Here is a 26758-nt window from a genome sequence, read left to right as displayed (position 1 = left end):
ATACGGAGGGAAACGGGATAAATAATGTAGATTTTGGGGTTTTTCTAATCTTGATCAAGTCAATGTCGGAGATTTAAATCAATGGTAAGAACCCGGCAAAAGTTACTACCTCACCATCAATATGCTTTTAAAGATCCATTTTAATTTCCACCTTTTGTTTTTAAAAGGCACGTTTTGACCGAAGGTCTATTGTAATTAACCGTCATTTTTGACAAACAAGGACTGGGTAAAGTTAGTACATTACGTACAACTATACAAGGAAAATCTTTTATTGCATTATTACACGGAGATTATTAATACCAATAATGTCTTGGCCCAGTGGTTAAAACTGAGGGCCTGTGTACGATAGGTCTCAGGTTCGAATCCCCCGCCCCCATTTGTAATTTATATTGCCCTTGTGGCTCATTCGCACCAAAAAAACATGGAGATTATTAATGATGTCTTGTGACTATCGTCGTAGTGCATAAGAGTGATAACCTGTGTACGATATATTGCAAGTTTAACTCCCCTACACATTTGTATTTTCCTTGTCAATCATGTTATCATTCGTATTTCTTACCAAGAGTGAGGTAGTGTGTGAAGTCGGTACGGTGATACACTACCGTGCTTGTATGTAGTCAAACTCTTTAAATTTAATTAACTTTCCACAGTAAGATGGTTGTGAGCCGAGCCGACCGGGCTTCATGTCGAGCTCACGTCTCTTGGGCCACGGACCCGACCCATGTCTAACCCACTTGTTTCGTTCTGTGGCGGGACTAGAATTTTCAAAAAAGTAGCCCGGTACGACCCAAGCCTATGTGCCTCTATGCCAGGCCATGCCTTCGTGTCTAATCCTAATTTCACGTGTTTTGTCGTGACGGATCTTGTCGTGCTTTTTCCAAAGCAAATGCGTCTTAATACTAGCTCACGACCCACGACTTCGTGCTCGTTTCATGCCATGCCTTTTCCATGCTCGTGTGGGATCGTGTTGTGCCTTTGGCCAGCCCAGCCCAGTACCATCTTTACTACCACATCCAATTCCAATTTCCAAACATTGGATCAAAAAGCCCAACTTAACAAACCAAATCCCTTGCATTTGGGCACATCTAAACTTCCTTGCACCCGCACCCGCCAACCAATCACATCTTTACTTACTCCACTCTATCTAGGGATGTCAATGGGGCGGGGAGGATGCGGATGTAGGTCTCTCCATCCCCATCCCCACCTAAAATTTTCATCCCCATCCCCGCTCCATCACCCATGGCGGGTACAAAATTCATCCCCATCCTCGCCCCAACGGGTGTAAGCTAAAATCCATCCCCGCCCCACCACCCAACTGGGTATCCATCCCCATCTTATCCCCGCGTTAATACCCGCCTAACTTTTCTTATTTAGCAAACATTTACCATATATATGGAGTAATGAAAGTTAACTATTGAAAAAATACATTATGACTAAAGTAACATATATAATCAAAAATAATACTCGTCATAAAAAAAAAAAATCCAAACAAAAAATTTTAGTCTCACCTAAATTCATATTATCACCTAAAGATGCAAATAAATCCAAACTCACCCCATCACTCATGACGGGGCGGGGATGGGGCGGGTTCAACACAAAATCCACACCCGCCCATCATCCATGACGGGTACGATTTTTATACCCATCCCCGCCCCATCACCCGCCAAACCTACCTCCATCCCCGCCTACTTGGGGCGGATGCGGGGCGGGTCTCCCGCAAAACCCGCCCCACTGACATCCCTAACTCTATCCAGTCCCCGCCAATAATGTGGAAGGCATCGATGAACGGACAATGCGCCGCCGAAAGCAGTGCCGCCGCCGCCGCCACTTTCACCATCAACGCCGGCGACGTCAAGCTGAAAGCCGCCCTTTCTGAAGCCGCCACCTTCAACGCTATCCCCAGCTTCAGCAACCTTTCTCTCTCTCTTGAAAAACCAGGCTCTTTCATCGTCGATTACCACGCCCCGAAACAAGTAAATTCTTCTCTTTTATCTTTATCTTTATCTTACGTTTCCTTAACTCAATAATTGATTCAATTGCCGAAGAGTAACCTCAACTTTTTTGTGTTATTTATTTATTGGGGGTGACAGGATTTGAGGTTTCAATTTATGAACTCAATTAGGGTTTTAGACAAGCGACTGAACATGACATACACGCATTCTAGGGTAGAGAAGAACTTGTTGTTGGATGGGACGCTGGTGATTGATTCGTCGAATAAGGTTACCGCGAATTGTGATTTTGAGTCTGGGATTCGGAAATTGAAGTATAGTTATAGTCATGGAGGAGGGGATACCACTTTCGAACCATGTTATGATGTTTCCAAGAATTCCTGGGATTTCGCGGCTTTTCAGAGGATTCATGGGGGTGATGTAGTTAAGGCTTCTTATCAGACTTCTACCAAGGTTTTGGGGTTGGAGTGGTCTCGATCCTCGCCTTTCAATGGTTCTTTCAAGGTACATTCTAAGAGATTTCTGTTCATTTTGGTTGAGTTTGCTATAATTGTTTGAATGTGTGTTGTTTTTGGGCGTTTTGTTATAAATTGAACTATCAAATTATCAATCAATGTCACAACAAAATCTAGACGAACATAGTAGTTTAAAATGGTTTGAAAGTTGATTATGGTCGCCTATATAAGCTTCGGGAATCATAGTAACTGATGAAATTATATTGAAGCGAAATTTAGGGATTTATATCTTGATCTAAGCTACTGTATGTAAATATGTGATGGCAAGATGCATCTTTGTTGTTGATTATGGCCATGAATGTTGTTTAAATGGTGTTGCAAGTAGAGCTCTAACGGATGAATGTATAAGAAAAAGTCTATTTGCTTAAGAAGTGAAGTATCCACTGCATATGTCAGCCGGTTTTTGTAACTGTTAACCAAATGGTTTTACAAAGTACTCCCTGTATGACCATTGTTGTTGGATTGTTAGAATGTGTTCTTTTTTGGTGTTTTGTTGAAGTTTGAACTATCAATGTCACAACAAAATCTAGACAAACATAGTAGTTTAAACTTTAAAGATGGTTTGAAAGTTGATCATTTTCTCTCTTTTTTTTTTGATAGAAAGCCAATAGGGCGCTAATTTTCATTCATCACAAGACAATAGTCCGAAGAAATTACATCATCGAGGCTCGACGGGCAACACCAAACCCGAACTCTAGTAGAGTAATCAATTGGATTTAAGTGAGCCATCAAATGTGCCGCCTCATTAGCCTCCCTAAAGACATGAGAAAAAACAACTGAAGCAAAAGAATCAACTAAACAGAAAATTTCTCGTAGGATAACCCCTAAGTAGCTACTGTCTTTCTCCTTCACCTTGAGCTTTTTAATAATCTGCAAATTATCACTCTCCACAATAGTCGACCTCACACCACTTTGTAGAGCCATTTTCATGCCAAAAACGACCGCCTAAGCTTCTGCTATGTCATCAGTCCAAGTGCACTTCAGTTGAGAAACAGCAGCCCGCACAACTACACCTTCATGGTCATGTAACACAGCCCCCATACCCACACCCGACTCACCAAAGATTGCAGCATCAAAATTAACCTTTACCATACCTGTTAATGGAGGGCACCATGAGGCAGCCAACCGTGCTTCTTTACCAGCAGCTACAACGCGTCTCCTTACCTCTTTGGCCTCCACGAAAGCATCTAACATGCTTCTGGCACTAACAACAACGTTTGCAGGAAATCGAGGCTCGTCTCCCACCCTTACCTTGTTCTTCTCAAACCATATCATCCCTGTGACACCTCGATAACTCTCATTTTCTAAAATAACCCTTTTTATAAATATAACTATGGAGAATTATCAAAGTATTATCGCCCGTGTGAAAACGTAACGACTTATTCAGAATTTTGCAGCGGAAAACATAAAACTAACTTTAGGTTTATAAATAATCGATTACAGATTAAATCCCAAAAACCAATCAACGAAAATAAGGAAATGTAAATAGTACGACAAGTTTAAAGTCCAAATTAACAAAACCAAAACACATAGCAAAACAAAATAATACAAGCTCTCTAATCCCGATCCCAATGATGCATCGTCTTCAAACCTGTAGATGGACAACGCTTATTGATCCTTAGAGACTGCTCACCAAAAATGGGTCATCACAGGATCAATAAGGCATAGCCATGATCAACACACACAAACAAAGCACGTAATCAGCAAAGCTGAGTACTACATACTAAAACAATAATAGTCCTAACATGATTCTATTAAACGAACGACCCTAACATGATACTAATAAAACATAAGCAAGGATAACCAAAACATATTGACTTGAAGACTATATTTGACTGAACTAGACCTTTGTATCATTAACATTATTTTAATTGAAATAGTCAATGGACTGAGTTGTCTACTAGAAGCCTTCACTAAATAAGACGAGGTACGGGCGCGGCTCCGTAACCCCCAATGACCTGCGATATTGAGGAACTTTTGACTAAAATAGAACCGGTGATCAATCCGGCCCAGAAAAAACCATAGGCGACCCATGACCCCAACTCCTGATTGTCCGTCACTTTAGACGTGCACAGTCTAAAGCTATTGCTACTCAGTTTCACTTTACATGATTTACAAATTAAAACTCTGTTATGACTCAACAATCACATAAGTCATACAATCAGCAATTATTCTCCACTGTTTTTATCTTGGAATTAAGTAAGTGACCATAGAGGTATCAATCAAGACTTATTCCAATTAATTCAACCTTTCCTTTAATACAGATCAACCCCTCTATATGGGTATAAGGTTTCAAATTACTAAACAAGGTCCTCGGCCCTCATAAAGTAGTGAAAAGCTAAAAGGGAACAACGATCAATCGATCTGAATAAATATATATAGAATAATCTAGGGTTCCCAACCAACATGCTTGCATCAATCATTCATACTAACATGTTATAATTCTCATAACGAAATATGTGTTCAACATGTCCATCCAACAATGTTAAACATGTAACTTCAACATAACCAAGTTCATCAACAATTTCGACATGGTTTCAACAAATAACACACATTCCAAGCACACAGGTATGTACGTACCTTGTGTAAACAAACTGATAGGCCACTTTAACACTTTCAAAAGTCGCCTAAAGAGAATTCTTCGCCTAAAACAACCTACAAATATTCCCAATCAATGTCTAATCATTCACAACCATAAAATAAGCATTCTAAATACATCCTAAACATATTTAGAACCTTCTCTAATATCAAAACTTGAATATTTGATTTGCTAGCATCATAATTATTGAATTAGTGATTGAAATTCGTTGAAAACTCTTTGCAAACATCGTACTTTAAATTTTAGCAATATAAATTCATTTAAAAGCTTCACCAAGGCCAATCTACATTCTTAAAACATCGAAACAATAAATTTAATAATCCACAATCGTCCTACCATGATTTACAACTATTAAAACCTTGAAATTCATACTTTAGATAATCAAAAATTAATATTTCAATGTATTTATATAATCTGAAAATTAAATATATTATTTAAACATAATATATAAATCTGAAATTCTAATTAAATCATAAAAATCATAAATTTATTAAATCAAAGCATAAATTAAATAAACAAAATATAATCAAAATATTTAGTTTACTTAGGGTTTAAGAAATAACCAAGTAAAGAGGAGGGTTTGGGCAGCCGGCGGACTGAGTTGCGGCGGCAGGTGGTCGCAAGGGTGGCTGCGAGCAAGGACGGCGGCACACGGTGGTGGTGGCTGCGCGGATGAGCAAAGATCAGCCACGAAAAGTAAGAGAGAAAAGAAAAACGAAAGGGAAAGAAAGAAGGAGGAGAGTTCTACCGTGCGGTGGACGACGGTGGAGCTTTCGCGGCTGCTGGGCTGGCGGCGAGGAAATACTCGCGGAGCTGCTGTGAGAGATATAACAAAGGGAGGGAGATTAATGGTTAGGGAAAGACGAACAGAGAAGAGGGATGAAAGAGAAAGAGAACGACGGGGAAGGGCTTACCGGCGGCGACGAGTTGGTGCGGCTGGCAGAAGCAACGGCGTGAAGGGAGGAAAGAAGGAGGACGGCAACGTGAGGGAGAAGGAGTTCTTGAGGGTTCTTGTTCCTTGTTACGTGAATAGTGAAGGGGGTTTGCTTGGGTTCTTTTTGTTTTACGTGTGAAATAGAAAAGAGGAGGGAGGATTTGTTTGGTTTATGGTTTGGGCTTTGCAAAAAGGGATAGAATTAGGATTTGGTTTTATGATTCGAATCCAAAACTGAGTAGGATCGTTTTCTAAATTCAATAAGTTTTCGTGATTCGATTTCTTTTCAACGTAAAATTTAAAATTACTTTTGATTTCATAAATCATTAAAAATATCATAAATGTAATAAAATAAATATACGTTAATTATATATTTATTTCTAAAATCAGTCAATTATATAATAATCTATACGTTAAAATATATAAATAATGTTTCTAAATTTACGGGGGATTACAATCCCACGCAATCATGATGGTGAATTCAATAACATCTCGCCTTTTAGTATTAGTAAGCCAAGCAAACCAATCAACTATATTCACAAAATGAGGACCATCTGTGACAGAATCAATCAAGGCCAGCAGCATCCCAAATACAATACTCACTGCAAAAGGGCATTTCACAATGGCATGATACTCTGATTCTTCATCGAATCCACACCTTGGACAACATGCTGGGATAGACTAAATTCTCCTATGCAGACGACACAAGTTGGGAGAGCTCTGCAACACAATTGCCAAACAAAGACCCAAACCTTTGGTGGGATTTGCAAATCCCAGGCTTTCTTCCGGTAATAGTCTACACTAGATGAACTTGGAGTATTACTTTGAGAATTCTTGTAGAAATTAATGAAGTGATATCCCGTTTTGATGGAGTAACACCCATTTGTTGAGTAGAACCAAGAGAGAACGTGCCTTTCTTTTCTTTTTTTCGGTATGCCGCTCTAGTGGTTGTGAGCTCAGTGGTATGGACATAACTTCATCTGCTTCAAAAGGCAAAAGTGTGGCGAACAATATTTTCATCCAAAGAGCTGGTATCTCGATCAATTAAATTAAATTAGCCACCGTATTCACACTACAGATTGTTGGGCGAGGGGTAATAATACGGAAAGATGGGCGCCGTCCTAGCCACGGATCATTCCACAAGTTGATTGACATCCCATCACCCACCACCCATATACTACCCTTCTTTATAACCCATCTGCATCCCCAGATCTCCTCCAAATATAACTCGGCCTAATTCCTACATTAACGTGCATAAAGTCCGTATTTGGAAAATAACAGGCTTTAAGAACTCGGGAAGAAAGCAGATCCGTGTTTTAAATAATCCGCCAACATTGCTTTGCCAACATTGCCTCATTAAAGTCCGACACTCTCCTAAATAACACCCCGCCAACGTCGACCGGTCCGGTATAACACATATTTTGTTAGTAAATTGAATCACACAATTTTGATTCATCACCGAACTGCGTCACATAAATTAAATTGCAATTTAAAGCAGGTATTAATAACACATTATCAACTATTAATCCTCCGTTCAATTCCACCTAACCAATTTGATTCGAGTTAGTGAATTGTCCATCTACGAGGCCTACGAGGCAATTTTGGATCGTCCGCACATTCGTCAATATTGAGAGGTCGTTTGTAACATGATTTGATGCTCTTGTATCAACCATCCATAATAAATTATTATCGCATGTACCTTGGAATTTTGTATTGGTTTTTGATGTCAACAGGTCAATAATCTGTTGGACTTGACTTGAGTGGAGCAAAAGAAGTTTGATGTGCCTGGATTGTGAGTTTGTTACCTCTTACACCAACTACTACCCCTTGATTACTTGGCCCTGCGACACCATTGCCTCCTACACGACCACGACCGTCTTTACTACGGAGTATTATTATGGCCAGAGCCTCGTCCTCCTTTTCTCCTATCATCCTACCATTCAGGAAAGCCAACTAGCTGGTATGAAGTCTCATCCTCGTGGCCTTCCCTATTGCAATGGTTTCAAAATCTGTTGGCATGATCTCGATAACCTCGACTTACCTCGTACCTCAGTCTTGAAAGCCATAATGCCTCACGCTGATGGCCTTCCTTTACTCGCAAATCTTCGGTATTATTCACTGATTGGTATGCTTCATCCATCGAAGGTAGAAGCGTTTGTGCTAGTAATTGGACTCGGATGGCTCCTAGGATGCTCGGACTCAGGTACGGGTGTCCGACTCGGGTATGGGTCAAAGGGTCGGATCTTTGAATTTAAAAAATGAAGGACTCGTGGACTCGTTTTTGAAGGGTCCAAAATATGAATATGGACTCGTGGACTCATTTTTTAAGAGTCCAAAATATTAATATATTTGCAGTTAAAAACAAAACTTTGCAGTAAAAGGAAAAAAAAATACACAGTAAAAGGTAAAAAACAGAATAAAAGTAAAACTATAATAGTTAAATAGTACATCTCATTTAATGGAGCTATGGAAAACGTGGGGCCTCTTTATAGGGACTTGTTAAATAGTATATGGGGACTGTCAATTACCTTTTAAAAAAAATACAATTGTCAAATAATACAACTGTCATTTATAGGGACTTGTTAAATAGTACTCGGTATATGGGAACAACATCTTATTAAATAAGATACCGAACGACTCATCTTCTTCCCCAAACTTCCAAGATCTATCCATGGAGTCTCTGTGACTTCAGAAAAACGGCGAGTCCGTTTTCTCCCAAGGGTCCGGTCCGGATTCCGCACCCGTACCCGTGTCGTGTCGTGTGGACACCGGTACGGCGGGGTATAGGGACGAGTCCGAGCATCTCAGCACTCGGATGGCTCTATAAGGTTTGTCAAGCCTAATCAAAAAATAATGTAGATGATCCTCTTCTCTAATCTTCGCTACCTGTGTTGCAATACCACATGTGTAGCCTCCATAATCGCAAATAGGTACCTTTGCATAATTCACAAGTTCCTTCATGATAATTGACAGCGTGACATAATATTCAGCTACTGTCTCATTACCTCCCTGCTTGCATTCACTGAGGTCTGACCACGCAGAAGCGCTTCTTCAGGTGAAGCCACAAAGTTCTGGCATTATCATAATCTCCTACGGTTGATCTCAACGATTCCTCCAACGTGTGTGTGATCCATGATACCAACATAGATTAGACAACAATCCAATCTGCAAGTCTGTCCGCGTCTGTTGGTTCTTTGATTGTTCCATCAATGAAGCCAAATTTTCTCTTCGAAATCAAAGCTCTACGAACCGATGTAGACCACTGATTGTAGTTTTTGGAGCCTCTAAGTTTAATTGGTGTAATTATATTTCCTGGAATATCAGATAATCCTAGATAGTATTCCTTCGCGAGTTCAAACCTTCAGTGGCGAAGTTTCCTCATCAGCCTTCGTGTTAGAATCCAAACTTCCTTTACTTGTATTTCTCTTTTCTATTGTTTTCTAGGATCTTTCTAATAGTTTTCTAGGCTTTAGAAAGGATTATTATGTTACTGTAATTCCAGTGTTCACTGGCAAGTTTTAGCTAATTCATAATAAACCTCTATGAGGGGTATGAACCAATACCTCTCATCAGAAGTTGCCTTTGCTTAATCACCTGCGTTGTTTCTAGCCTTTATAGATATTGCGCTGTCGCATGTGTTTAAGCTTTCCAAGTCCCAACAAAGACCCACTCAAGACATATACATTCTTGTCGACGGTCCCGCTTGTGCCTGCTGTGCGCACACAAGCGCCCCGATCGACCCCTGACTCTCGCTCTTGTCGCCAATAGGCAAGAGTGCCCATTCTAAAGCAAACACCCGCTCGTGCCCCGAGCCTTGAGATTCACTTTCCGCACAAGGCTTGCGCCCTTGCCTCCCCATAGGCAAGAGCGCGCCGCACGATCCGGTGTCAAAACACTTGGACCGTGACAGTTGGTATCAGAGTCAAGGTTCAAACCTAGGCACCGAGAGACCCAAGCAAGCAATCTGAGATGGAATCAATCGAAGAAAGACTAGCCTGGCTAGAGGGCAAGTCAGAAACCTGGACTCGACTCGAGGAAATTGTGATTGGCCAAGCCAAAGAAATAGAGAGACTCGAGAATGCGGTCGACGAGCTCATGTAAGAAAGAGAAGGACTGCATGAGCAGCTGAGTTTTGTAAAAGGGTAAGTTGAAGATGCCCAAGACAAGTGCGCGACCCTGATGCGCGCTGCAAGGATTGACTCAAGTGGAGGTGGTGTGATGAAGATCAAACCTCCGAAACCTCGAGACAACACCGGTGCTAGAGACTCGAAGGAAGTTGATAACTTCCTCTTTGACATGGAGCAGTACTTCAGAATCTGTCAGAATCTGTCAGTTGAGCGACGAGCTGAAGGTGGATACTGCAACCATGCACTTGTCAGATGATGCCAAGCTATGGTGGCGCGGAAAGCACGCTGACATGGTCGCTGGGAAGATAAAGATAGATACTTGGGAGGAGTTAAGAAGGAACTCAAAGATCAGTTCTACCCCGAGAACACCAGGTTTGTCGCAAGAATGAAGCTGCAGGAGATCCGCCATAAGGGCTCCATATGTGAATATGTGAAAGAATACTCGGCTTGTATGTTGGACATTCGAGACATATGAATGAAAAGGATCGGTTGTTCAACATTGTTCACGGGCTACAAGAATGGGCGCAACGTGAAGTATTGAGGGCGAAAGTTGACACTCTTTGGCTGCTATGACTGCTGCAGAGCGATTAATGGACTACTCCGCAGGAAGGGGACATCGCTTGGAAGAAGGAACAAGGGGGACGCTTACAAGCTTGGAGGGCCCGACCCCAAGCTCACCCAAGAGTGCGAGAAGTGACTTAAGGGTGTCGTCTAGCTCAGTCGGAGGATTCAAGAAAGGAAATGGGGGAGGGGATTCACAGAAATCCTGGTCATCACCTTCCATATCAACAAAGGAATCCAAGATCAACACGCCCTCGGGAAACATTAGTAGACTTAACTGTTTGCTATGTCGAGGCCCACACAAATGGTGGGAGTGCAAGCACAAAGGGGAGATCGACAACCTGCAAAGAAAGTTGTCGTCCATGTCCGTGGAGGAGACCCCGAAAGAAACAGGAGAAGAAGCATGCAGTGAGGATGATGAGCCCCGCAGAATGAGCTCTGTCTACATGATGTATGCAGTGGGGAAAGAGACCCCGAAGACAAGAGAAGGCTCCGCAAATATGATGTATGTGGACCTTCTGGTGGTAAATGGGAGGAGTGCTCGAGCCATGGTCGACACCAGAGCCTCTCACAACTTTGTGACCGAACCTGAAGCCCGAAGATTGGGGTTGGTACTCAAGAAAGGAGGCGGTAGCATGAAAACCGTCAACTCTAAAGACTAGCCGATCCTCGGTGTGGCAGAACAGGTGGAAACAAAGTTGGGAGAATGGGAAGGGAAAATGAACTTCACTGCCGTCAACTTGGACGACTTCAATCTTGTACTTGGATTGGAGTTCCTTCGCACCAGCAAAGCAGTTGTAATGCCTCACTTAAATTCTTTGCTTGTAGCAGGTGGACAAACTTGTCTAGTTCGAAGTAAAGGTACTCCCACAAAAACAAAAGAGAAGGGCCGATACCTTTCGGCAATGGAAGCCACCCAGAAAGGCGACATCTCAGATACCCCCTCCGCTCGCCAGAGACACAAGATGCAAAATACAAGCTCAAGCCCAACAGCTCCGAGCAAGAAACCAGAAACAAGGAAGACTTGGATTCACAAGAAGAATCAACTCCAGAAAGAAACACTCATCAAGACTTCAACAAGAACCCACCTACCAACCAAGACACAACAAGATTCAAGAAGACTCCAACAACTGCCATCAACCAACGACGCGAGAGAGACGACAGAATTTAGAATAGGAGATTTTTCTTTTATCTATTGTAACTTTTGTATGTTGACGAGAGCTTCGACAACTTAAGTGGGGGAGGATGTTAGAATCCAACTTTCCTTTACTTGTATTTCTCTTTTCTATTGCTTTCTAGAATCTTTCTAATAGTTTTCTAGGCTTTAGAAAGAATTATTATGTTACTGTAATTCCAGTGTTCACTGACAAGTTTTAGCTAATTTAAAATAAACCTCTATGAGGGGTATGAACCAATACCTCTCATCAGAAGTTGCCTTTGCTTAATCACCTGCGTTGTTACTAGCCTTTATAGATATTGTGCTGTCGCATGTTTTTAAGCTTTCCAAGTCCCAACAAAGTCCCACTCAAGACAGATACATTCTTGTCGACAGTCCCGCTTGTGCTTGATGTGCGTACACAAGCTCCCCGATCAACCCCCGACCGTCGCTCTTGTCGCCAATAGGCAAGAGTGCCCATTCTAAACAAAACACCCGCTCGTTCCCCGAGTCTTGAGATTCACTTTCCGCATAAGGCTTGCGCCCTTGCCGCCCCCTAGGCAAGAGCGCGCCGCACGATCCGGTGTTAAAACGCTCGGACCGTGACACTTCGCCATTACACGATCTCAAAACTCAACGTGTTTCTCTCCTCAATTTTGTGGGGAAAAAAATTGTCTTACCTTGCTATGATACCATGACAAATATAACGCAAAAGACACTTATATTCTTATTAAATTAATAAATCTATATTACAATTCCTAACAATTCTCAACCTAACAATTCCTAGGTATTTTAAGATAATATTAATATTATGGTAATTCTAATATTAGGATATTACTAATTAATACTATGAGAATTCTAATATTAGGGTACTTTTAATGTTCCTAATATAGCTTAATGTAACCCATTTAGTACCATTCGGGACAACTACTCTAGTTCTCCTCATCATTGTCTTATTAATCTTCAAGTCTACACGAAATCTACGAAATCTCATATATTTGCTCCAACCCAAAGGGTATGTCTCATCATACTCCACAAACTTTCCCATCTTAGGTTGCCATGGATATAGCCATAGATTTTGTGCGTTGCCGAGAGGGACATGGGACATCTTTTTCTTTCACCCAAAACCTTATTGTATCAATCACGATCTCCGAGGGTTGAATACCCCCCCCCCCCCACCTCTTTCAATAGCAGGGGAGCACCATCGAACATCCACGACCCATCCTCCAGCACCTTTGATTTGTCCAGTTTCCAACATGAACATGAACAAATTAGTTTCAATCTCCTGCACTACTACACCCTTAGCCAGCCTCCATGCAGCTTTCATAGCATTCTTCATCGCCTCCACACTATAAGGACTTGATGTAAGCAATTTACCAACCAAGCAGAGCATAAGTTGCTCATTAATCACCTCATTATCGTCATCCCTACATTTCCTCCTCCTCCTCCTCCTCCTCCTCCTCCTCCGTTAACACCATCCCCTTCATTTTGTCCTCCAATTTTACAGTCCTATTGTGTTCATAAAATTGATATTTTAATAGTCCAGGGTATTAATTTGACAACCCAGTAATCCAATTCAAACGCCGAGATCCGCGAAAGTCTAGGTTCAATTCGCAATTTTCCGAAAATTAAATACAGTATCTAAGCAGAGGTACTCAAGAAACACCACATATAGAAATCGTGAATCAAAGGAAATAGTAGAGCAGGGCACAAGTACCTCACGCCTAGAAGATAGAGGAAAAAGCTCCACGAAGCCTGGAGAACCACGCTGCGAGAGATGATGGAAATCGGCTTCAAATCACAATTATTGTCGGCTCCCTTGGGTGCAATTACTACGTAATTACGATTCCCTTTGGGTGAAATTAATACGTAATTACGCTCATGGTACTGGCAGGGCTAACCGTAGTGGAGACGGTGAAAGCTCGCGTGACGGTGGTGGTGAGATTTCGCGCAGCGGTGGCGGTATTGAAAATTCACGCCATGGTGGTGGAGCCGTCAATGCTAGTAGTTGATTGAGGGAGGCTCTTTGGTTGGACGAGGTCAAGAATAAGGGGCCCTTGAGCGTTGGGCCTTTGCAGGCTTGGTTGAATGTTGCTGGCCCAGGCCATTATGATCGTGCGACGGATGAGTTATATGGTGTTCGATCCGACAATTGGTGTACTCTGCACGTGAGTGTGAATGATCGTGTCACTCACCCTCCCGAAGGTCATATTGTTGTTTACCTTCGATGTTTCGAAGTTGGACTGAGGTTTCCCCTCGATCCGTTTAATCGAGGTGTTGATTGGGTATAACATCTGTCTTGCTTAGTTGACCCCGAAGTTCATATGTCATATCATCAACTTTCTGTGGATCAATAATTTCTCGGGTTCAAGCCATGCTTCCAGTCTTCAAATCTTTGCACGAATTCAGCAAGAATACCAAAGCACGACAGGGTCTTGGGTATTGGTCTATTACCAATAAGACAAAGAAGAAGATTACTGCCCATCCTCACTTGGATTCCTATAAAGATTGGAAAACAGAGTTTCTCTATGTTAGGGTGCCAACGCATCCGATTCATCGGATAACTTTGGCACCCCTAGATGGTTCGTGGTCGCTGATGTTGACATGTCTTTGGTACCGGGCCGGATGTGACATCCGAGGATTATATGAACTATGTCAGTTGGTTCGAGGCTGATGGTGCAACCAAACCGAAGCTGACCAAGTGGCTTCCAAACATGCATTACATTACCAAGGAGGCCATCCTTACCGTTGTTGGTCTCAGTCGCCAGTACGACAAATGTGAGTGTGGGGTGTTCCCATACTGAGACTTCACTGCTGTGGGATGGTTTCCGCCCTTGTTTTTATGTTGTGCTAATTTTGTTTTCTCTCCTTTTTCAGAGTATGGTCTTGAGCAATTGAAATATTCAACCCTTGGATAGATATAAATTTTAACATACTCAATGTTGTGTCGGCCAATATTGAGTTAAAGGATAGGAATCCGAAGGTGTCTACGTATAGCTTTTCTGAGTCAGAATCAGCTCGGTTTACTTTTGAAAGGTTTGGCCCGTGGGTTCCAAATGAATCTTTATCTGCTCCCCAAGTTTCTGACTCGGTAAACATATCGCATCTTAGTCAATACCTTTCCCCATCTCCAAACATTTCTTGGACAACATCTGCTTCATTTTATCTGAGGAGTATGTATCTTCCAACCCTCTAAATGTTGATCAGTTTGCCGCTTTGCCCGTGACCGGTTAGCCTATAGTTGAAGATCTCCATCCAGAGAATGGTAATCTTTCTTATTCTCCAGATTCCGAGCTCCCTGCCTCTACTTTAGCTCGCGAAGAAAGGATGGGTACTTCTGGAGGCACAGAGGAGATGGACTAACTTATTTCAGTACATCCCTGACTTCGGTGCTCCTTAGGTCCCTCTTACCAAGGATGTTGTTCAAACTCATGAGGAGGTGGCTCAACAATGACTTACTTGGAATATGCGGCCTGTGAAGACAATTTCATACCTTTCACTGTATATGAGGGTGCTCAACAGAAATCTCCTACTACTGCCGCAGGTTATCAGAGGAACACTCCTGGAAAAAGACCATTTGCTGATATTACCCTAGGCGCAGGTCTTTGACCGGGTTGAGCATAACTCTCACCTCGACTTGGTAGTTGGAGTGGGATCCGAAGCTGAGCCTTCACGCAAGAGGTCTTGCCATGTTGGGAGCATAAACTCTTCAGGTTTTGAAGCTTATATTAATCGGGGGGGTCTTCTGTTTAGTATAAAATAAAGGCGGTCTTTTTATTTTAGGTTTAGGTTTTCTGATCCTATATGGATACTAGAAAAGGAAATTACTTTTAGACAAAACACTAGATTTGAAATTTATTTGATTTTCAACACTACTTTGGGAAACGGTTCGGCAAAAAAATAAAAAATAAGAGCAGCTTATTAAGTCGTCTTACCTCAGATAGCATCAACAGAGCAATATCCCCGGGGTCTTTCCCCTCCTGATTAATATAAGCTTTAAAACCTGAAGAGGTTATGCTCCCAACATGGCAAAACCTCTTGCGTGAAGGCTCAGCTTTGGATCCCACTCCAACTGCCATGTCGAGGTGAGAGTTATGCTCAACCCGGTCAAAGACCTATACTTCGCCTAGGGTAATATCAACAAATGGTCTTTTTCCAGGAGTGTTCATCTGATAACCCGCGGCAGTAGTAGGAGATTTCTGTTGAGCACCCTCAGATACAGTGAAAGGTGTGAAATTGTCTTCACATGCCGCATCTTCCAAAGTAAGTCTTTGCTGAGCCACCTCCTCATGAGTTTGAACAACATCCTCGGTAAGAAGAACCAAAGGAGCACCGAAGTCATGGATGCACTGAAATAAGTTGTCCATCTGCTCTGTTCCTCCAGAAGTACCCATCCTTTCTTCGCGAGCTAAAACAGAGGCAGGGAGCTCGGAATCTGGAGAATAAGAAAGATTAACAATATCAGGATGGAGATCTTCAACTATAGGCTCATCGGTCACAGGCAAAGCGGCAAACTGATGAACATTTAGAGCAAGTTCCTGGTTGGAAGATACATATTCCGTCCAAGAAATGTTTGGAGATGGGGAAAGGTATTGACTAAGATGCGATATGTTTACTGAGTCAGAAGCTTGGGGAGCAGATAAAGATTCATTTGGAACCCACGGGTCAAACCTTTCAAAAGTAAACCCAGCTGATTCAGACTCCGAAAAGCTATACGTAGACACCTTCGGATTCCTATACTTTACCTCAATATTCCCCGCGACAGCAGTGAGGGTTGAATATTTCAATAGCTCAAGACCGTACTCTGAAAAAGGAAAGACAACAAAATTAGCACAACATAAAAACAAGGGCGGAAACCATCCCACCGCAGTGAAGTCTCGGTCCGGGAACACTCACGTTTGTCGTACCGGCGACTGAGACTAGCATGACATAGTTCATATAATCCTCGGATGTCACATCCGGTACCAAAGACATGTCAACATCAAGCTCCATGAACCATCTAGGGGCCCAAAGTAATCCGGATGCGTTGGCACCCTAACATAGAGAAACTTTGTTTTCCAATCTTTATCGGAATCCAAGTAAGGATGAGCAGTAATCTTCTTCTTTGTCTTACTAGTAATAGACCAATATCCAAGACCCTGTCGTGCTTTGGTATTCTTGCTCAATTCGTGCAAAGATTTGAAGACCGAGACGCATGGCTTGAACCCGAGAAAGTTACTGGTCCACATCCACATAAAGCTGATAATATGACGTATGGATTTCGGGGTCAACTGAGCAAGACAAATGTTATACCCATTTAACACCTCAGTTAAAAACGGATCGAGTGGAAACCTCAGTCCAAATTCGAAACATCGAAGGTAAACAACAATATGACCTTCGGGAGGGTGAGTGACACGATCATTCACACTCACGCGCAGAGTACACCAATAGCCGGACCAGACACCATATAACTCATCAACCGCACGATCATAATGGCCCGGGCCAGCAATATTCAACCAAGCCTGCAAAGGCCCAACGCTCAAGGGCCCCTTATTCTTGACCTCGTCCAACCAAAGAGCCTCCCTCAATCAACTACGAGCATTGACGACTCTGCCACCATGGCGTGAATTTTCAATACCGCCACCGCTGCGTGAAGCCTCACCACCAACGTCACGCGAGCTTTCACCGTCTCCACTACGGTTAGCCTTGCCAGTACCATGAGCTTTACTCCCTTGCGTGTCATGGGCGTGAATCACTTCCGTGTCTTTTATGTCCATTTTCACTTATATAAGCTTCGGGAAACATAGACATTGATGAAATTATATTGAAGTGAAATTTAGGGATTTATGTCTTGATCTTTTGCTATTGTATGTAATGGCAAGATGATTTTGTGGTGTTCATTATGGCAATGATTAATGGTGTTCCAAGTAGAGCTCTAACGGATAAATGTATAAGAAAATTTATATTTGCTTAACAAGTGGAGTATCAACTGCGTATAATGTCTGCCGGTTTTCGTAACTATTAGCCAAATGTTCTTACAAAGTACTCTACTGTATCTCCATTGTTGTTGGCTATGATGCTCGGACTCGCTCCACCACCCTGTCGTACCGGTGTCGACACGACACGACGCGGGTGCGGACACGGAATCCGGACCGGACTCGCCTTGGGGGAAATGGACTCGTCTTTTAGGGTTTTGAAAACCAGATCTGAAAATAGAGGCCTCGAATCAGGGATATGGAGGCCGAAAACTTGGGGCTTCTGGTCGCCTAAGAAATGCGAGTCACTAGGAATGTTTTCCGGCCATATTGATGCTCTTGCATGTTGCTGAATGCAGACGACCTCCATGGAAGACGACCTCCATGAAAGTCGATGCTCTCTCTTTTTTCTTTTTTTTTTTAGTACGTAGGTGTGGGAAAGGTGGGGAGGGTGGGGGACAACTGTCAAACTGACAATGAATTAAATAACGTGGGGATAACTAGGTAAGCAAATATTAAACTGAAAATGAATTAAAATATTGGGGATAACTAGGTAAGCAAGTGGGACAACCTGTCAGTATTTTTATTTATTTACTTTTTTTTTTGGCAAATAAAAGGGGAATTTTATTACCAAAGAAGGGAAAAACAGGCAACAGCCATACAAGCACAAAGCCAAACAGTCTACAGATTACAAGCTAACAGCTTAAATCCAACAATTTAGTACAAAGATCAGAAGGACATCTAGCTGCAACCCTAAACTGAATGTCCTTAAACAATTCAGCAGGAGTTTTGCAATGTTGGTTGTACAGTTTATCATTCCTGTTGAGCCAAATAGAATAAACTGCTTCAGCAAAAAACATCACCAATAGCTTCTGCCTAGCTCCATTCTTCTTACTGCATTTCAATATCCACTCTAATTCATCATGAAAACCAGCAGGAGCCTTAGCAAACTGAAGGAGAGTGAGAACCCTTTGCCAGACTTGAGATGTAAATCCACACTCAAAGAAGAGATGCTCAACAGATTCAGAGGTAGTATTGCAGTAAAGACAGATATCACAAGTGACAATTGACCATTTCAGCAACCTGTCAAGGGTAGGGATTCTCTTCAAGATCACCAACCAGAGAATGAATAGACTCTTAGGAGTAGCATGGTTGTTACATGTTACCCTTCTCCATGGAACCTTAGGAAAGTCACCACATAGTTTCTTATACATCAGATTGATGGAAAATTGATCATTCTTCATTACACTATCCCATCCACCCACACTCTCCACCAGAGACAGACAACCAAAAATCTTTTTCAGAGCCCATGACATGTTGCTAGAGCACTGAAAACTACCAAGAGATCTCCCTTTAATATAATAGCTATCAACCCATCTCACCCAAAGTTTATCTTTTTTGTGAGAAAGTGCCCAGAGGAGCTTACAAACAGCTGCCTTGTTCCACAGTTCCATGTTCTTAATGTTTAAACCACCAGCAGTTTTGGGAAGACATAGAGTTGCCCAAGAAACCAGAGCTTTTTTTGAGCTAGAAGTGCCACCAGTCCACAAGAAGAGCCTGCAGTACCCTTGAATTTCTTTTATAGCTTTTTTAGGAAGGACAAAGATCTGGCACCAGAAGTTCTGTAAACTGAGTAGAATAGTTTTGATCAATTGTAACCTGCCAGCATAGGAAAGAAATCTTGTAGTCCAAGACTTGGCTCTGACAAGAACCTTGTCAATTAAAGGTTTACATTGAATATAGGATAGCTTTGTGGTAGAAAGAGGGACACCCAAGTATCTGAAAGGGAATTCACCCATTGGAATATTAAGACTTGAGAGAATCTGGTTCTGCATTGCACTTGTAATACCACATAAATAGACATTGCTTTTATCCAGATTAGCTTCCAATCTAGAAGCAATAGAGAAATTCTTGAATTTCTGAAACATCATGGAGACAGAGATAGGATCCCCTCTACAGAACATGAGGAGATCATCAGCAAACATCATATGAGTGATGTTCAATCTTTCACACTTGGGGTGAAAATTAAAATTAGGATCAACCTTGAGCATGTTCATGTTTCTTGAGAGATACTCCATACCCATAGCAAATAGGAAAGGAGAGAGAGGGTCTCCCTGTCTAAGACCTTTCTTAGCAGCAAAGGGAGGGCATGGTCTTCCATTCAGTTGAACACTGTAGGATACAGAAGTGATGCAAGCAAAAATCCAATCTAGAAACACAGTAGGAAATCCCAGTTCAGTCATAACACACCTGAGAAAACTCCATTCAATGGAATCATAAGTTTTTTTGAGGTCCACTTTGATCATACATCTAGGGGATAGGTGCTTCCTGTTGTAGTCTTTAACAAGTTCAGTAGCCAGCAATATGCCTTCCAGGTATGAAACCAGCTTGACACTCACTAACTACAGAGCTCACCACTCTCTGTAATCTAGTAGTAAGAATTTTTGAGATGATCTTGTAAAGAACTATGCAGCAGGCAATTGGTCTGTATTCTTTGATCTTGGTGGGATTAGGGACCTTAGGAACTAGAGTAATAGAAGTGCAATTAATCTGCTTCAGCAATACTTTTTTTTCAAAGAATTCATGAACTGCAGCATAGATATCATTTTTAATAACTGGCCATGCTTTTTTGAAAAACACAGCATTCAACCCATCAATACCAGGGGCCTTACAATCATCAATACCTTTCAGTGCAAGGTCAATCTCTGTATTAGTAACTGGGCAACACATCATAATTCAGCTGAGGTCCACTCCTCATAGTGGGAATATCAATCATAGGAAGACTTTGGGCAGCAGAACCCAAGAGAGAAGTGTAGAACTGAACTATTTCAGTTTGAATATCTGCAGGTCTCACCAGCTTATTATTAGCATCATCAGTAAGTTCATCAATCCTGTTGATCCTATGCCTTTCTTTGACTGCGGCAAAGAAATAACTATTGTTTGAGTCACCATCCCTCAACCAATGGAGCCTAGCCTTCTGCTTCAGAGCACTTTCTTCAATTTTTAACCATTTCCTTAATTGAGAAACACACCTTTGTTCTATATCCAACAGAGAAGAATCAGAATGAAAGTTTTGAAGTTGGTTTTGAACAATATCTAACTGAGATCTAGCTTGGTCAATTTTGTCCTGGATCCCTTTGAATTCTTGCTGGTGCAGAGATTTGAGCTTTACTTTAACCAATTTGAGTCTTTCCCACACCTTGAACATAGCATACCCATGAACATTCTTTTCCCAGCCAAGTTCCACCATAGTGAGAAAGCTAGGGTTGATCAGCAAGATAGTTGAAGAACTTAAATGGTCTTCCACCCCCCTTAAATTCTGGGATACATTTGATAAGAAGGGGGCAATGATCAGAAAGAGAAGCATTGAGATAGTCAAAACAGATAGCACTCTTGTTATGCATCCACTCAGCATTGCCTAAGCATCTGTCTATTCTGCTAGCAGTTTTAGTAGAATCCCCTCATTTGTGCCATGAATAGAAGTGACCCCTACTTCTTAATTCAGAAAGTTTGCAATCATCAATAAAGGCAGCAAAGTCCCTAATTTCAGAGAGACTGGTGCTCCATTAATTCTATCTTGAATATCAAGAATAGCATTGAAATCTCCAGCAATGAGCCATGGAATATTACCAATTCCATTCCCAATTCTACCAAGCTCACTCCATAATTGCTTCCTGTCATCAATAGTGTGCAAGCCATACACAGCAGTAAAATAAAAAGCAAAATCACCCTGTGCATCAATGATCTCACAATGAATGAATTGCTCATGAGTCTGGGTAGTTTTAACTGTGACAAGGCCAGGTTGCCACCCTAACCAAATCCTTCCCCTGCTGCAAAAAAGATAATTGTGTTCCCACTGCCATTGAGTGCCAAACTTTCTGGCAATGGTCTGAAATTTGCTGTTCTTTACTCTAGTTTCTAGAATAGCTATAATAGTAACATTATTGTAACTTAGAAGTTTTTTTACCTCAGTAACCTTAGAGGGGTCATTTGTCCCTCTAACATTCCATGTGCATAAGCTTAGCATAAAGGATCTGGAGGAAAAACAATCCCATCCCCTTGTCCCACAGCAGCATCCCCATCAATATCATCATCAGTATCAGGATTATCAGAATCATCCTCAACCAAAGTGCAGAAAGTATTGCTAGTAGAAACAGGCACACCCCTATTTCTTGTGCTCTTTGTAGCAACCCTCCATCCTGCATCAGCACCAGAATGTGTCCTGCAACTGGTTGGTTCAAAGGGGTGGATGTAGGTGTGGGTGCACCAGCAGCTACAGGTTGTTGTTTCTTGGGAACCCACACCTTCTTCACTTTCTGTGTTTCTTTCCTGGTGGGTTGATGGTGAGTGTAGCTCACTGCTTCACAATTGTGGCCTGGCATTTGACATTTGTGACAGTATGTAGGCTTCCAATCATACTGAACCTTCTGTTTGAACACATTGCCACTTATATCTTCAATCCAAATGTGCTCTGGAAGTTCAGCAGTAACATCCATTTCAACCAGAAGCCTTGCAAATGATACTCTTTGTTGCTTGGTAGTGCAGTCATCAGCACAAACAGGCACTCCCAGTAAACTGCCAATCCTGCTCAGTGAATCACAACTCCAGCAATTAAGGGGTAAATTAGGCAACCTAATCCACAGGGGTATGACCCTAAGAACCTCTTCACAAAAATCAAAATCTGATGACCAAGGCTTGATGATTATTGGTCTACTGAAGAATGTATAAGGACCTCCACTCAGCACTTCATTTCTCTCTTCAATAGAGTTAAAATGTACTACAAAATACCCATCATCATGTAAATAGATACTAGGGGGACTAACATGGCTCCAATTTGCAGCAATATATCGTTTAAAAGAGGCAATAGTAGGTACTTCACCCACTATGTATAACACTAGAGATCTAATCCACTTCTCAGTCAAGGCATCAACCTCAGGTTTCTGCAATTGAGCCATTTTCTTCCCTTCCTTCAGAATTGGAGCAACAAATTGAAGGGAAGCACCCTTACTAGTTAATGGTGAACGTTGAAACAGACTGGACCAAGCAGGAGCAGTTGTAGCAGTTGCCACTACAGGAGGATCCTGCAAATTCAGCCTTCTTTGAACCTGCTGGTTTCCAACAACTCCTTGAATGGGTTCACAGATCTGATTACTTTGAACCAAAGTTTCCTCAAGTTGCACAGCCAAGTTTCTAATCCTCTCATTAACCTCCTCCCCTCCTTGAGATCCTCCCCTATTTCCACTAGCATGACCTGAAATCCCACCCCCCTCCAGATTTGAACCCAACGGCTCATTTCGATTCACAGTAGGAACAGGGATGCCAAGAGAGTGATGATATTGTAAAATAGTATTGTGAAGTTCAACAGGTATTAAACCAGCATTAGCATGAACCAGGGGAGAAGAAATCAACTCACCCGACGACTCCATGGAAGCAGAGCTACCAGTTGCTTGAGGTTGAGATGTAGCAGAATTATGGCCTAAAGTTGCATTTTTGTGCGTTGCATTGTGTTCCAGAGAAGCATCACTAGCTTGAGGTGAAGAGCGGTTCGTAGATTTCTTCTTCTTACCCATTAATGGAGGTGGGTGCACGATAGTAGGTTCGCCCTAACGTGCGCCACCAGAGAGAGAGGAAGTTATTTACTTTTATTTTAATTAGCTTTTGATATTCTTTTGACCCACTTTCTTATCTTGGGAAAATATATCACGTGATTTTTAGTTTATAGTTTCAAGTTTTCAACTTTCAAAGCATTTACTTTATATGGAGTAAATTAAAAAAAAAAACTTCATCTATTAAATATTTATACTGTCATTATAAATATTTAAATAAATAAAGTTAATATTTTTTAATGGTTGCCATGTCCCCAAGTCCGTATCTGAATTTTGGACACTTCTAAAAGGTGTCCCCGAGTCCTTGATTTTAAAAAAGTTCGAGTCCGACTCTTGGACCCGTACCCGAGTCGGACACCCGTACCCGAGTCTGAGCATCCTGGGTTGTTGGATTGTTAGAATGTTTATACAGCTAGATTCACTGTCCATCCCTCCCCTCCCCAAATTAATTTCTCGAAGTGTATAGACACACACTGGAGTATCCAAAACAACAAAATGGTGGCAAGATAAAGAAATTTAGGTAATCTTTTATCCTAGACATTCCGGGTTGTGCTTTTCATGAGCGTTCATTAATTTACATTAGGCTCTCTATGTACAAGTTCTACGCCTAGTAAACAAGTTTGAGATTATTTATGAACTTGTTTGATACGCGATATGGTTTAATCGGATTTATATTGGAAAATAGTGGCAAGATGATTATGAATAATACAAATTAAATGGGATTTTTTTTAAGCTATCGGTTTAACATATCAAGTTGACAAATTTTGACCTATGGAATCACAAAAGACACTACTTTATGGTGACATAAGCTACACTTTGATCCCGCTCTCAGGCTGAAGCTAGCTTACAGACTTGCCTTTAAAATGCTTTAAAGAGGAGTAAAATGATCCTATTAACTGTCAGAATGCAAAGAACTCAGATAATTCTCAACAATCAAGACAAAAATTAAGATAACGAGTGCCTTTGCTGAAAGGTTGTGGCTGTATATTGAAGTTAAGAGCTGAATTTACAAAATAGAGTAACCCATAGACTTTGAGAGGTCTCTACTCTCCCACAATTCCCAGTTACTCTCAAGATAGTTTCTGCTTGTTTCCCCCTTCCCTTTTATTTACAAACTTGGAATAAAAGACGAAAGCAATTATGATAGATGGTCTTCAGACAAAAGCAGCTTGTATAAGACAAAGAGTCGTAATGAACTTGATCGTTGCATCCACTAAGGTTAGTGGTTCCTCTTCCTGCTATTGTGTCTGCTGCTACTGCTATTGTATCAGCTGTTGTCCCCTTGGCACCCTGCTGCCTTTTCTGTCTTCTTGCGTATGTACGGAGAGCCGGCGGGCTTGGTGAATGTGTTGCAGAAGCTACGATCAATATGTTGCTTCAACCAACATTTCTGTGTGTTTAGCTAATTAGCTTGAGTTGAAGTGTTGTTCTTGTTTTCTTGTTTTTTGAATCAACAAGAGCTTCAGGAAATCACGGAGAAGAGAGAGCAGGATTACTAAATTATAGCTAACGTTACCGGGAACGAAGCCAACTTAGTCAGTGACGGAAGGTGGTTCCCTCCCGAAAAAACATCAGATTTTGATGCGAGATGATCCGAACCTATTTCATAACCACCATACATCACTGATCACATTCCACATCCCACTTCAAGTTTATTGCCTCTCTCTAACTCTAAAACTTAAGTGAACCCTTAGTTTAACAAGGCGCAAGGCGCACTAAGACGCACAAGGGTCTTGGAGCCTAGGCGCAAGGCGCAAGGCTCAGGCGCGCGCCTTTTGGATACAAGGCGCACATAATTTTCTAATAAACCTTAAAATTCGGTATAGAAAAAATTAACACAATTTATACTCAAAACAAGATATTTCTATTGGAGTGCCATATTTTCTTGCCGGTTCATAAGCATTGCGTGATCCCGTCGATGTAGTGCCAGAATTAGAACCTTCCATGGTAATTACAAACTGGAAATATGAAAATCAACTCATATTATGCTGCTTCCACTACCCAATAAGCTAAGGTTGTAGAGATATGACCGTTGATAGGTCACATGGGGTGTGTTTATATCATTAAAAAAGAAAATAAAATGTAAATAAAAGATCCACGTCATCCTATGCGCCCGAAGACTGAAGGCGCACAAGGCGCTGCGCCTTGCGCCTTACCTAAGGCGCACAAAGGCGCGCGCCTGGTTGACATCAATGAGCCTGGAGAGCTCAAGCCGCAGAAGGCTGAGCCTAGGTGAGCCTTGCGCTTTTTTAAACTAAGAGTGAACCTTTGAGTGATAGGGTGCCATACTGCCATGTAAAACATATTCCTCTCGATGTCTGACGGTTTCACCTGAATTCAGTGATTAATACTATACTATGGCCTCAGGGTTCCATAGCATCTGAATTATTGTTTCTATGCACACCATTCTTTATGGCTGCCAATAAGACCATAAACCCTTTTACATTAACTTACCTAATTGGCAAAAAATGGCCCAGCTATTGGGCTATAAATCTGTAAATCCGGTTACCCTATTTTTTGTTTCGGGTTCATTTGTTTCCGGGGTAGGTTTCGGTTATTTTGAATTTTCGCAGAGCCAATAATTGGATTCCTCTGACATTTTCTGAATATTAGTATAAAAATCTGTTGCTCGAATTTCCACTGGCATAATGAGCATCATCTAGTTTTGGTTTATCCAATAGTTGCTTATTTTTCTTAAATAGTGATGCCTTTATTTGCATTATTTCTACAGCTGGTGCTGTATTCTTTGAGGCCTCTTCTTCAATTCCTTATTTTATAAACATTAATACACTGAATTTTGTCGGTAGCCCTTATATGATCAAATCTGCGTGGTTATTTAATTTTCGTTTCTGAATGTTCAGAAGCTACACCAGGTTATATGTGATTGAGTACTTTATCTAAGCATATAAAAACTTTTTTTTCAGGTTTCAGCATCTCTGAATCTGGCCGAAGAAGCAAAAATACCGAAATTGAGTGCTGAGAGTACTTGGGATTTTGAAATGTGATTTTTGTAGTTATTTTTTCTTCTTCTCCCTCTTCCTTTAAGCCAGAAATAGCAGGTTAATTTATCTCCCATGCAAGCTTAGTGGCCTTGCTGTATAGCTTTGAAATGTTTAGTGTTAATTTGTCAAATATGTTACAGAGTATATACTGAACTTTAAGGTAGTGTTAAAAAGTTATCGTTTTTCTTATGTGCATACTGGCAATACTGCTATGGTCTCTGGCCTGAGCTTGCAGGTTGTTTCGATTTGTTATTGGATTAACAGGTAATTTGCATACCAAACAAGCAATCATGCAAAGATACCAAACAAGCAATTATGCTAGTTTCTTCATGGTTTCCATGATGTAAGTCCTATT

The 26758-nt window shown here is 41.4% G+C and overlaps 1 protein-coding gene and 1 long non-coding RNA gene across 2 annotated transcripts; one reads left to right on the top strand and one right to left on the bottom strand.

Moving 5' to 3' along the window:
- The first annotated feature begins 1639 nt into the window (after positions 1-1639).
- On the top strand, positions 1640-26592 carry LOC110791629 (outer envelope pore protein 24, chloroplastic). The gene is made up of 3 exons (XM_021996396.2): positions 1640-1973; positions 2091-2453; positions 26326-26592. Exons 1-3 carry the CDS (start codon positions 1767-1769, stop codon positions 26404-26406), a joined length of 651 nt encoding a protein of 216 aa, XP_021852088.1. The 5' UTR covers positions 1640-1766; the 3' UTR covers positions 26407-26592.
- Positions 3952-6119, bottom strand: LOC130470604 (uncharacterized). The gene is made up of 5 exons (XR_008931322.1): positions 5978-6119; positions 5812-5879; positions 5627-5727; positions 5045-5119; positions 3952-4089 (listed from the first exon to the last, which is right to left on the bottom strand). It is a non-coding gene; the product is annotated as an uncharacterized lncRNA (long non-coding RNA).
- Positions 26593-26758: the final 166 nt, after the last annotated feature.

Source organism: Spinacia oleracea, chromosome 3 (genome assembly GCF_020520425.1).
Source record: "Spinacia oleracea cultivar Varoflay chromosome 3, BTI_SOV_V1, whole genome shotgun sequence".
NCBI classification, from domain to species: Eukaryota; Viridiplantae; Streptophyta; class Magnoliopsida; order Caryophyllales; family Amaranthaceae; genus Spinacia; species Spinacia oleracea.
Note: the sequence above shows the minus strand (reverse complement) of the source record. Positions and strands in the feature narration are given on the sequence as shown.

Coding starts and splice junctions, on each gene's coding strand:
- LOC110791629 (XM_021996396.2), top strand. CDS start 1,767: ATGTGGAAGGCATCGATGAACGGACAATGCGCCGCCGAAAGCAGTGCC. Junction 1,974..2,090: donor ATTACCACGCCCCGAAACAA/GTAAATTCTTCT, acceptor TGGGGGTGACAG/GATTTGAGGTTTCAATTTAT. Junction 2,454..26,325: donor CTTTCAATGGTTCTTTCAAG/GTACATTCTAAG, acceptor CTTTTTTTTCAG/GTTTCAGCATCTCTGAATCT.